Source organism: Gopherus evgoodei, chromosome 12, assembly GCF_007399415.2.
Source record: "Gopherus evgoodei ecotype Sinaloan lineage chromosome 12, rGopEvg1_v1.p, whole genome shotgun sequence".
Classification (NCBI taxonomy): domain Eukaryota; kingdom Metazoa; phylum Chordata; order Testudines; family Testudinidae; genus Gopherus; species Gopherus evgoodei.
In genome coordinates, this window is record NC_044333.1 from 19,355,325 (window position 1) to 19,367,597 (window position 12,273).

General features: G+C 42.6%; 1 protein-coding gene across 1 annotated transcript in view; it reads left to right on the forward strand.

Annotated features, from left to right (window-relative positions):
* The window catches only part of ITFG1 (integrin alpha FG-GAP repeat containing 1), a 187,414-nt gene that overhangs the window by 137,471 nt on the left and 37,670 nt on the right, over positions 1-12,273 (forward strand). Inside the window, exon 14 of the mRNA XM_030581828.1 lies at positions 10,949-11,027. Coding sequence (XP_030437688.1) covers positions 10,949-11,027 — 79 coding nt within the window. The remainder of the gene's footprint in view (positions 1-10,948; positions 11,028-12,273) is intronic.

The following is a 12,273-nucleotide window of genomic DNA, read 5'->3' on the forward strand; positions in this document are numbered from 1 at the left end:
TAATGTATAAGAATTTCATTTTGACAAGACATTGATTATCCTGGTGTATTTAGTAGTCAAGAAATTGCTTTATATGGAACCAACTTTCCACTCAGATCCATTTACTTATTTAGGAGACATTTTGTGATATGAAAAAACAAACCATTCTCACAATATTAAAAAGTCAGCTGAAGGAATAAAAAAGGAGATCATATCGGAAATGAACATTAATAAACAGATGTTGGGGAAAGGTTATTACTCACTGTCACTGTTACGGGGACTGCTATACTCACAGTTCAGCAGTATCCTCCTTGTGGTTCATCCAGGAAACTAGCTCTTTCACTTGGTCTGGCACCCCTTCCTGTGGTTATGCAGTCTGTCATTTCCCTCAGCTACTCCATGGCCTCTCATGTGCGAGGAGCGGCAGCACTGTCCTCTTCATAGCTTAGCCCTCTGGCTAAGTCACATTAAAGTTATTCCCCCTTCTGGGGGATCACAAATCCTTTGAACTAAACTGTCCCAGGCAGTCTGCTGTCCACTGGATGGTCTGTGCCACTCCTCCAGTGGCTGGTAGGGGAACCTGGCCCATCCTCTACACCAGATTCTAATTCAGGGACTTTCAGCCAAGCAGCTCTGGGCTTTTACTCTCCCAGACCTTACTGCTCCCTTCCTGGACTGTTTGCTACTCTGTCCTTGCAGCTTCATGCTCTTCCCCCATGTATCAGGGAGTGTCACTGCAGGTTTCTTCCCCCAGCCTGCCAACTTCCTCTCTTTTAGATCCTGCCCAGCTCCTCCGCTTCCTCTCCTCCCCTCCCCCCCCCCCCCCCCAGCTGGACTTCATCTGCAGTTAGGCCCTTCCACTTCCTAGGTTTCTTCCAGCTGCAGCCTAAAGTTAATGGGCCTAATTTGCCCCTACAAAGCTTGTGTGGGTAGATGCCCCATTGCAGCCACTTAAATAACACTGAATGTAAATATAATTCCCCTACAAAAAAGTATTAGGAGCTGTTTGTTATAGTATAAGTAACCTTTTATGACAATATCAACATGAAACTTACCTTATACTTTCAGCTCTCATATCTGCGTCAAGGTTTTCCTTAATGTGTCTACTTCTCTTCACACCCATACTGTTCATAAGTGTTCCTCTGGTTTTGGTCACCTCCTTCTTCTTCTATGCCTTATTCTCATGACTTCAGCTACTGTCTCTGGGCTTGTCTACACTACGACTTATGTCGATGTAACTTATGTCCAAATTCACAGCCATGAAAAATGTGTCACAGACCATGAAATCTGGTCTCCCCCCATGAAGTCTGGTCTTTTTTTTATGCTTTTACGCTATACTATACAGATTTCACAGGGGAGACCAGTGTTTCTCAAATTGGGGTCCTGACCCAGAAGGGAGTTGTAGGGAGGTCACAAGGTTATTTTAGAGGCATCGAGGTATTACCATCCTTACTTCTGCTCTGCCTTCAGAGCTGGGTGACTGGAGAATGGCAGCTGTTGGCCAGGTGTCCACCTCTGAAGGCAGCACTACCAGCAGAAGTGTAGAAGTAAGGGTGGCAATACCATAACTTGCCACCCTTACTCCTGCACTGCTGCTTTCAGAGCTGGGCGGCTGGAGAGTGGCGGCTGCTGACTGCAGAGCTGGGCCCTCAGGCAGCAACGCAGAAGTAAGAGTGGCAATACCATACGATGCCATCCTTACTTCTGTGCTGCTGCTAGTGGCAGCGACTCTGCCTTCAGAGCTGGGCTCCTGGCCAGCAGCTGCCGCTCTCCAGCTGCCCAATTCTGAAGGCAGCAGAGCCGCCAGCAGCAGTGCAGAAGTAAGAGTAGAAGTACTGCAACACCCCTTACAATAACTTTGTGACCCCACTCCCCACAACTCCTTTTTTAATCAGGACCCCTACAATTAAACAGTGTGAAATTTCAGATTTAAATAGCAGAAATCATAAAATTTTTAAGTTCCCATGGCCATGAAATTGACCAAAATGGACCATGAATTTGGTAAGGCCTTACTTATGTCGCTCAGGGGTCTGAAAAAACCACCCTCCAAGTGACATAAGTTGCATAGACTTAAAGCCATGTCTACACCACTTTATGTCGGTGGGAGAGCTTCCACCTCTGACTGAGGAGTAATTAAGTCTACGGGAGAGCTCTCTCTCGTCAACATAGCACATCTTCATCAGATGCACTGCAGAGGTGCCGCTGCATTGATGCAGTGGCGCCGATGTAGCGCAGTAGTAAAGACAAGCCGTAAGTATAGATCACTACCAAATTTCCCTCTGTCTTCTCCCTTTCTGTTCAGTCATACATCTGCAGATTTCTTTCTGAGAGATCTCTTGCTGAATGTTAGTGCATCAGCTCAAACTCAACATCGTTACAACCAAACATCTGCCTCTCCTAAACACCATTTCTCCAATTCCTTTCCTGTGTTCACAAAAATGATGGATAATTCAACAGTTTTTCCCATTGCTCCTCCAAACTCACTCGTTAATATTCATCGCACAATGACCCACAAATCCCTTTCAGTTTTCTATAATTACTTTATCATTATTTAACACCTTCTTTTCTCCTTCAGAAGAGAACATTAAGCATTACATTTTAAAATTTTACACATTGGCATTTGACAATAAACTTTATCAAGTAGCATTTTATTGAGTAAATAAAACAATAGTAATGAATAAATGCTCATGATTTTTAAGCTACTGTTTCCACGTACAGTTTCAGACAAAGCTTTGACATTAGAGAAATCTGAGAAAGCATTAAACACTGGCTGTGAATTTTCAGAAGGAAGTAATTTTCAACTCCTTTGAATTCCTAGTCTGTTACTTGATTGCACTTGTAACGTTTCAGGAAATTAATTATTCACCCTAAGAGAGTGTAATGTCTTTTTGGTTATTAACAACAATAATTTTCATGCTGTCAAAATGGGAGGTAGATCCCCCTTTGTCTGAAAAACTGAACTAAACTGTGGATCTGCTACCAATGCTATCGTATTAATGCATGAAATAGTTACATAAATGTACCCACTGCAACCTTTATATAATTGGGTCTTTGTCCAGCTAGCTGGAAGAAAAGGGGCATTGCCCCTTTAAAGGCTCCCTTACAGCAGGTGGGGAGACGGGGAAAGTTAACAGGGATGAACAAGGGCAGGAAGCAGTTGGGGTGACATTAGCACAAGATCTCTGCATTACCTTTCCTGCTGACTAGAAAATGGGGTTGGTATTTATACCCCTGGCAGCCTTGTAGTGGCGCTCTTTACCAGGATTGGGTTGACAGCACCCAGACACCTGTGTACATGAAAGAAGGCCTTGGTTCCCATTTTTACCTGCTGTGGCTATTACGCTTGTTGCCCCTCTTCCTTGGGGGACTGGGAAGGAATTTAGCATTTACTGCCAAATTGGTCCGGGTAGGGTGAGTTTTTTTTCCTTCCCCACAGCTAGTCTGGGACCCAGTGGAGTGGAATAAGGGGGTTAGGTTATAACATAGCAACTTGCCGCACAAAACTTGTGGCAGATGTCCAGTGCAGGTACTCAGTATGGAAGGAATATGGTTATTGGATAAAATGGATTGGAAAAGGATTTGAAGGAAAGCATCTCTTAAGGGAGCTTGAGTAATGGAGGGGTTCAAGCCGGTGGGGGAGGGTTTGAGGCTCCTACATCTTGTCAGCATGAAGCCAACCCGCCTCCATTTCCTAATCCATTTTCAGGGGGCTGAGGAAGGGAGATTGGGGATCCTGCATCTTTGAACAGCAAGGCGTCAACTACCTCCTTCCTGCAGTGTACAATTTGTTGCTAGGTACTCCCAGATAGTATGTCGGGGTGGCCAACCTGTGGCTCCGGAGCCACTTGCGGCTCTTCAGAAGTTAATAGGCGGCTCCTTGTATAGGCACCGATTCCGGGGTTAGAGCTACAGGCATCAACTTTCCAACGTGCTGCGGGGTGCTCACTGCTCAATCCCTGGCCCTGCCACAGTCCCTGCCCTCACTCCACCCTTTCCCAGCCCCTCCCCTCAGCCTGCAGTGCCCTCACTCCTCCCCCTCCTCCCCGAGCCTCTGCATGCCACAAAACAGCTGATCGGGACGTGCAGGGACGGAGGGGGAAGTGCTGATTTGGTGGGGCTGCCGGTGGGCAAGAGGTGCTGGCGGGGGTGCAGGACCGGCGCTTGGATTTAGGCGGCCTAGGCAATCGCCTAGGGCGCCAGGATTATTGGTGGGCGGCGTTTTACCGGAGGGGCGGCAGGCGGCTCCGGTGGACCTACCGCAGTCGTGCCTGCGGAGGGTCTGTGGCTCTGGTGGAGCTGCCGCAGTGGTGCCTGCGGACGGTCGGCTGCTCACGCGGCTCTGGTGGACCTCCCGCAGGCACGACTGCGGCAGCTCCACCAGAGCCGCGGAGCAGGCGACCGTCCGCAGCCACGACTGCGGCAGCTCCACCAGAGTCGCGGAGCAGGCGACTGTCCGCAGCCATGACTGCGGCAGCTCCACCGGAGCTGTGGAACCAGCGCGCGGGGCGGCGAAATTTCCATGCACCTACAGTGCTAAAACCCCTAGCACCAGTCCTGCGGGGGTGGCTGACGAGCTGCTGCTGACACTTTGCTGTGGCTCTTAAGCAATGTACATTGGTAAATTCTGGCTCCTCAGGCTCAGGCTGGCCACCCCGGTGAATAAAGTTGTGGCCTCGTTAAACCACATCAATGGCCTCATGTCTTTCTTCCCATGTGGACAAACATTGAAGAAGACTCAGTTCAGCTGGGACAGTTTAAGGAAGCAGCAAAGAATCCTGTGGCACCTTATAGACTAACAGAGGTTTTGGAGCATGAGCTTTCGTAGGTGAATACCTACTTCGTCATATGCATCTGACGAAATAGGTATTCACCTACGAAAGCTCATGCTCCAAAACCTCTGTTAGTCTGTAAGGTGCCACAGGATTCTTTGCTGCTTTTACAGATACAGACTTACACGGCTACCCCTCTGAGTTTAAGGAAGTTTACTGAACTCCCACAGCCCATTTGCAAAAATAAGTTTTATTGTGGGGTACAGCTTCAAAATAAACCTGAACTTACTTTTTAAGAAATCAAATTGAAAATCATATCAGGTCCAGTTTATGAAACTGCTTTTAAATAATGTGCCTGACTGATCCTAAAGCTCTATTGCAGTTGAAACATTTGCCTCCAATTTATCCCTTTTTGACTTTCTTTGAGGTTCACGTGATTTGAATGGCTATTTGTATTCTTTACCTTCTCCTCCCGAAACTTAGGAGATAACACAACTACACTGACAGCTGAAAAAGATATAAAAAGTGTACTTTGCCATTACTTCTCCTTCTGACTTAAAATAATTTTAAAAGTGAATGTAAGTCCCTAGAAATGTTTGTCATGTTGATTTTTACTTCAGATTATTTTCATTATAGTAGAAAGTGTCTGTGCCTTTGCCTAGTATCACAGATAGTTCCAAAAAACAATTTCAGTACCAATATGCATATATTTTAAGCAGCTGTTCTTCAAGTCAGATCATATGTATTTAATACTTTAGGAAACTTGACTGAATATTGTGGCGTTCTGAGCTAAAACATTTCTTTATAATTAATTCCTCTGATTTTTTTATTTTTTTATTGTAAAAACAAACTTAATTAAAAAAAAAGTTACAGTCCACTTTCAGATAAGGGCTCCTGGCCCAGTACTTACTGCCACCGATGCGTTTCCCGTATTCCCAGTGGCTTCCTTGGAACCTTTGGGATGATCCTTACTCTGCAAGGTCCCGCTCTATGTCCTAGACCAGAGCAAGATCACCAGTCCTGGTTGTAGTTTCTATTCCTGAGCCATCTCCATTGGAGGCACAGTCTGATGCCATCCCTCCTTAGCCAGTTTATCCTGATCTCCTTGCACAGGAAGAAGTGCCTGCACTAGCACTGCATCCTCTTCCTCAACAGACAACTCCACTGTACCGGACCCGTCTTCACCTGTGCCTGATGATTTCAAGTTGTACCAGGACCTTCTCAGACATTCAGGTTGAGTTTGTGCAATAGAAAACACATACATTGTTGGTCATCAGCTCAGGGAGGACGACCTTCCTAATAAATGAAGCTCTCTTAGAGCCTGCAATACCCCAGCTTCATTGCCTACTACAGCAAAGAGTTCTGAGAAAAGATATTATACAGGGCTTCGAGAGTTTTTATTCCCATCCAGCTTCAACTCCCTCTTGGTAACAACGGTGAATGACAGATCACAACAGGGAAGATATAAGTCTACCCCCAAGGACAAAGTCTAAGAGGCTGGACTTGATGTGGAGACATGTAAGGTTCTGTATGGTCACCCTATCACCTGTCCTTCCTATGTTAAATCAAAATGATGGGTTTGCTGCTCTGGATCTTCAGGATGCCAACTCTGTCCACATATCCATTCAAGTGACACCATCATAGGACCTAATCACATCAGCCACACCATCAGGGGCTCATTCACCTGCACATCTACCAATGTGATATATGCCATCATGTGCCAGCAGTGCCAAACCAGACAGTCTCTACGCAAAAGAATAAATGGACACAAATCTGACATCAGGAATCATAACATTCAAAAACCAGTAGGAGAACACTTCAGCCTCTCTGGCCATTCAGTAACAGATTTAAAGGTGGCAATTTTGCAACAGAAAAGCTTCAAAAACAGACTCCAATGAGAAACTGCTGAACTTGAATTGATATGCAAACTAGATACTGTCAATTTAGGCTTAAATAGAGAGTGGGAATGGCTGAGTCATTACACACATTGAATCTATTTCCCCCATGTTAAGTATCTTGTCAAACTGTCTTAAATGGGCTATCTTGATTATCACTACAAAAGTTCTTTTTCTCCTGCTGACAACAGTTCATCTTAATTAATTAGCCTCTTAGAGCTTTCATGTTCTCTGAATGTATATATATCGCCTCACTATATGTTCCATTCTATTCGTCCGATGAAGTGGGCTTTAGCCCACGAAAGCGTATGCTCAAATAAATTTGTTAGTCTCTAAAGTGCCACAGGTACTCCTGTTCTGTTTTCCATGTGATGATTCTCCCAAACCACAGAAAGTTTCTGAGGTTTGTCATGGGAGGTCACTGCTATCAGTGCGCTTTACTTCCCTTTGGCCTTCTAACGTTTTACCAAATGCATGGTTGTGGTGACAGCTCACCTCAGAAAGGAATTAATATCTTCCCATAGTTGGACAATTGGTTAGTGAGAGGCTAGTCCTGGGAGCAAATCCTCTCATGTCTAGTTCACATTACGTCTCTTCGATCGTCTGCATCTCATCTTGAACAGAGGGAAGTTGACATTAATACCAACTCAAAAAATGGAGTTCTTTGGGACCCTACTAGATGCTACAAGTTTGAGAGCATTTCTGCAGAATGAACAGTTTCTAACAATTCCTCAATTGCAGTCTCAACCCTCAACTACACTCTGTCTTCCTAAGTGTATTAGGCCATATGGTGGCTTGTAAAGACTGTGCCCTCATCCTCTTCAGGCTTGATTAAGGTTGTTCTGTCACCTCACTTGTCAATAATTAGACAGGTACAACAGAGTGCCTTAGTCAATCCTGCATTCTCTATAGTGGTGAACAGTTCAGGGCATTGTATGCCAAGATGTTCCGTTTATTTGTCTTTCTCCAACCAGGACTACAGCTGTCAGTGCCTCCTTAATAGGTTGGGAGGTGTATTTGAGGACAATGAAGATTCAGGTTTTGTGATTGGAACTAGAAGTTTCCAACAATATCAACATGGCATGCTCTCTACCAGCTGTGTCAAGAGGCAATGGATTTCTGGAAGTTCTGTATCAAGGAGAGCATAATTCCCACAGCTGCTCATTTACCAGCGATCCAAAAACAATTGGCAGATTACCTCAACAGAGATTTCTCCTAGGATCACTGGTGGTCTCAGAAATCCAATGTGCTGAGTTCAATCTTTGCAGAGTGGGGCATTCTGATTATCAGCCTCTTTGCAATGAGAGGCAAGAAGTGCCATCAATTTTGCTGTCAAGCAAGTCTCAGCCCAGGCTCCCTAACCAATGCCTTCCAACTCAGTTGGGGATAGACTCTGAGATATGCCTTCCTCCTGATTCCAGTCATCCCACAGGTCATTCTTAAGCTGAAGTTGGATCATGCCAAACTGATTCTAATTGCTCCAGTTTGGCCGAGGCATTGTTGGTTCTCTGACCTACTGTCTATTGATTCATCCTCTCAGATTTCTTCCTCTTCATCCCGACCTACTGACTCAGCACCACTGTTGAGTTTTGCATCAAGCACTGAACACTGTACAGTTCATGGTGTGAATGCTGCATGGCTATTTGGGGAGAAGGAACAATGTTTGGAAGGTGTTCAACAGTTGTGGTTTAGCAGCTGAAGCCATCTACTAGGATGACTTTTTTTTGTCCAAGAGGAAGCAGTTTTCAGTTCGGTCGCTTGCTCAGAGGATTCAGCTGATGCTGGTCTGCATTCAGAACATTTGGAGTGCTTAGTACACCTTCAGTCATCCAGTCTCTCAATCAATTCATTGAGGGTTCACCTAGCAGTGATCTCAGCCTTTCATCTACCTATCCAAGGGAGGGCAGTTTTCTCAAATCCTGTGGTAGTGAGATGTCTTATGAGAATCATTAGTCTCCATTTGCCTGAGAAAGAACTGGTTCCCTTGTGGGACCTTAATACTGTCCTGATAGCCCTTGTAAGACCTCAGTTCAAGCCCCTGGCAACCTGTTCTCTGTCACTCCTGTGCCAGAAGATGCCCTTTCTTGTGGCCATAATCCATGCAAGGAGCATATGCAAGCTACAAGTCTTAATGCCAGAGTCCCTGTGGAGCCAGTTTTTCAAGGACAAAGTGACCCTACTGCTGTATCCAAAATTATTGTTAAAAAGTGGTTTCACAATTTCATCTTAACCAATTGATTTATTTACTGGTGTTCTTTCCTAAACCACACCACACTGCAGTGCAGATGAACACTGATTTTGCATGTTGGATTCAAGAAGATGTTTGGCATTTTACCTACACAGAAGTAAGCCTTTTTGGGCATCACCTCTTCTGTTTGTCTCTTGTGCAGGCTCATTGGATGAGGGCCCAACCTACATATATAGCATTCCTCAGTGATTTTTCAGTGGACAATTTCAGGGCTCCTACCTGGTTTTCTGCACATACTTTTATCAGACACTATGTGATTGCCATTGCATTTAGATCAGATGTAAACTTTAGGAAGGCAGTCCTGCAAGCATTCTTTAAGTAGACTCTGAACTACACCTCCTGTGAGTGCTGTTTATGGATCACCAGAGTGGAATACACGTCTACAACCACTTGAAGAAGAAAAGATTGTTACGTACCTGTGTTGTAACTTGTTCTTTGAGATGTGCATGCTAACGTGTATTCTATGACCTTCCATCCTCTCCACATCAGTCTCTATTCCTGACATTCAGAATGAAAGAATTCAGGAGGATCAGGGTGGCGCTGCCCTTAAATAGTGTGGGGAGAGACTAGAGTCAAATGTGTGAGCACCACCTGTATGGGTACTGCTAGGCAAAGTCTTCTGGTTTCAGTGCACTAAGCATGCGCACACCTGAGTGGAATTACAGGTCTGCATCCAGATTTCGGAGAGCAATGGTTACAGTATAAGTAACTGTCTTTTTCCAGCAGTCATCAGACCTATTTTTAGCTTCTCTGAGCCAATGTGCCATTCTGATATTACCATTTAAAATCTTTTAAAATTAGAGTTTAATCAAACTAATCGTGAGTCCTTTGCTCAGGAGTTCAACCAGAGATCTACAGTAAATTAAGTTTTATTCCTTTTTTTCCCTACAAAATGGCAGAAAAAATGGAATTTTTGAACTCTGGTAAATACGTCAATTATTGGGATGCCATAATTCAGCAATACCTTCTTGAATTTACTTCCAACTTGGAAAAAAAAATTAAACCTCAACCCCAGATGTGGCCTATCAATTTTGAAGCCTGTATTCCTTTGTTTGTGGATTTTTAGGGGGTCAGGATTACACAAAATCAGATTACAATAGAATTCAGTTGCAGCCTTACTTATGGATTGGCTATCACCGCTCCATAATATATCTCACCGAGAGGGTATTCAAATTATCAAATAATTTGAATAATTTATAAGATTTTGTTATATATATATATATGTATGATTTTATTCCCAATGAGTTGTTGCTGTCAAGGCAACCATACTTAACACTGAAACTGTGAAAAGACCTTATACAGTGATTGCTAGCATGTTATTTTAGCTAATGGCCAAATAGCTCAAAATTACGTCCTTTACAAGAGAAAGGTCAAATTGTTTGGTTTCATTTTGGGGAAAGAATTTAAGATAGATTCTAATAAGATTGTTTGTATAGTCTGTGACTTTAAACCCTAGATGATCAGCTCATTTAAGTTCTTCTGTCACTGGCTTCTACAGTTCCATCAAACTGTCAGGTTGCAGTCAATCCTTCCCTTTACATTTGCACTAGCTGATGAAACAGCATCAGTACTGGCAACACAGTTTTCTGCATCATTGACTAAAAACATCTGAAAATGATGCAGAATGTTCCAAACTTGGCTTTTACATGAAACTGACTGGATTCATTGTTTCATTTGACTGCATTTAGTCAAATCAACCGCAATTAAAGGTGCTGTGATGGAGTGAGCACTTGATAGAGTGAACACTTTTACACGTTATCATTTTTGATCGTGTATAATAAAAGTATTTTTACAATAAAACTTTTAGAAAAGTGTGTTTAGAAATTAACTGAAAGGAGTATCATTACCTATAGCAAAGTGTTTATCATATTTTAAAAATGAATTCTACTCTGATATAGTAAAAATAAGTAAAGAGTTGTCCACATCTAAGGTGTGATCTTAACAAGGAAGCCACAGAAATTCGCCTTTAGTTTAATTTTATTTTAGCTGTGCTAATTCCTAAACTTGAAAAAAATTGAATCAAAGTTTGGATGTTGAATTTCATTTTTGTATTGCAGCCCTTCGGTGTGAATCAGCCTGGACCTTACATCATGTACACAACCGTAGATGCAAATGGGTATCTGAAAAATGGTTCAGGTAGGACCAGTATTTATTTCTTAATACATGTAATTATGATCTTTCTGCACATAATCATCAGCAACATATAAAGGGTTACAAAAAATCTACTAAAAAATTAAATGGGTCCGTTTGTTCCTGAACAGCTCTTCCAGTATACAAGGCAAAAATACAGTATGTTTTCCATTCAGTTTTCACCTTACATATTTATTGAGACCATTGTCATTACTTCCTTTCATTTGTCCTATGCAAACAGAGTTTGGATAGCTTCCACTTTCTGTCAGAGTCTGGGCATGGGACAGCATCATGAAAAGTTCATTAGGTGCAATTTCAGTCTTTCATGAACTGAAACTGTAAATGATCAGGTTTCCTACTCATTATGTTACAGTTACATTTATCAGGACGTAGCAGTGGGTTTGAAACTTTCATGCACATGCCAGTCACTAAATAAAATCATATTGATTAGCTTCTACATGTATGATAATTCATTTAACAAACAGAGTATTGTTCAATGCGTGTTGTAGTATCGTTGAGTTTTTAGTACTGGTGATTCACGTACTGTCTGCTAAGGTAAAATTTGCAAAACTGAATGCCTAAAGTTAACCATGTAAATCCATATCTAACCACCTAAATAAGGGCCTGATTTTTCTGAGGGGCCATGTACTTGTATCTCTCATTTAAGTCAATTTAAGTCACATTACCAGGTTCCAAATTAACAGTAACCAATCAGAAAAAGACATTGGTGTCATTATGGAAAAACTGCATAGCAGCTGAAATTAAACAAAATATTGGGACATATAAAGAATGGGTTATAATACTACAAGTATTATTATGCCATTATACAAATAAGTGGTATGCCCTCACCTGGAATACTGGGTTCCATTTTGTTTACCCTAATTCAGAAAAGATATAAAAGAAATAGAAAGGGTCCAGAGATGAGTGTCAAAAACATCTGCATGAAGAAAGATTGGTAAAATAGGGACTGTTTAGAGGAGAGGATGTGATATGAGTATAACCAAATGATGGGAAGTTATAAAGGAGGTAAATTTGGTACTTCTATTTACCCTTTAATTGAGTATAAGAGGACGGAGACATATAAAACTAAGATGACAAATTTAAAGCTGATAAAAATAAATACTTCCTTACACTTATAAAGTTTGCGGACAATACCAAGCTGGGAGGGGTTCCAGGTGCTTTGGAGGATAGGATTAAAATTCAAAATGATCTGGACAAACTGGAGAAATGGTCTGAGGTAAATAGAATGAAA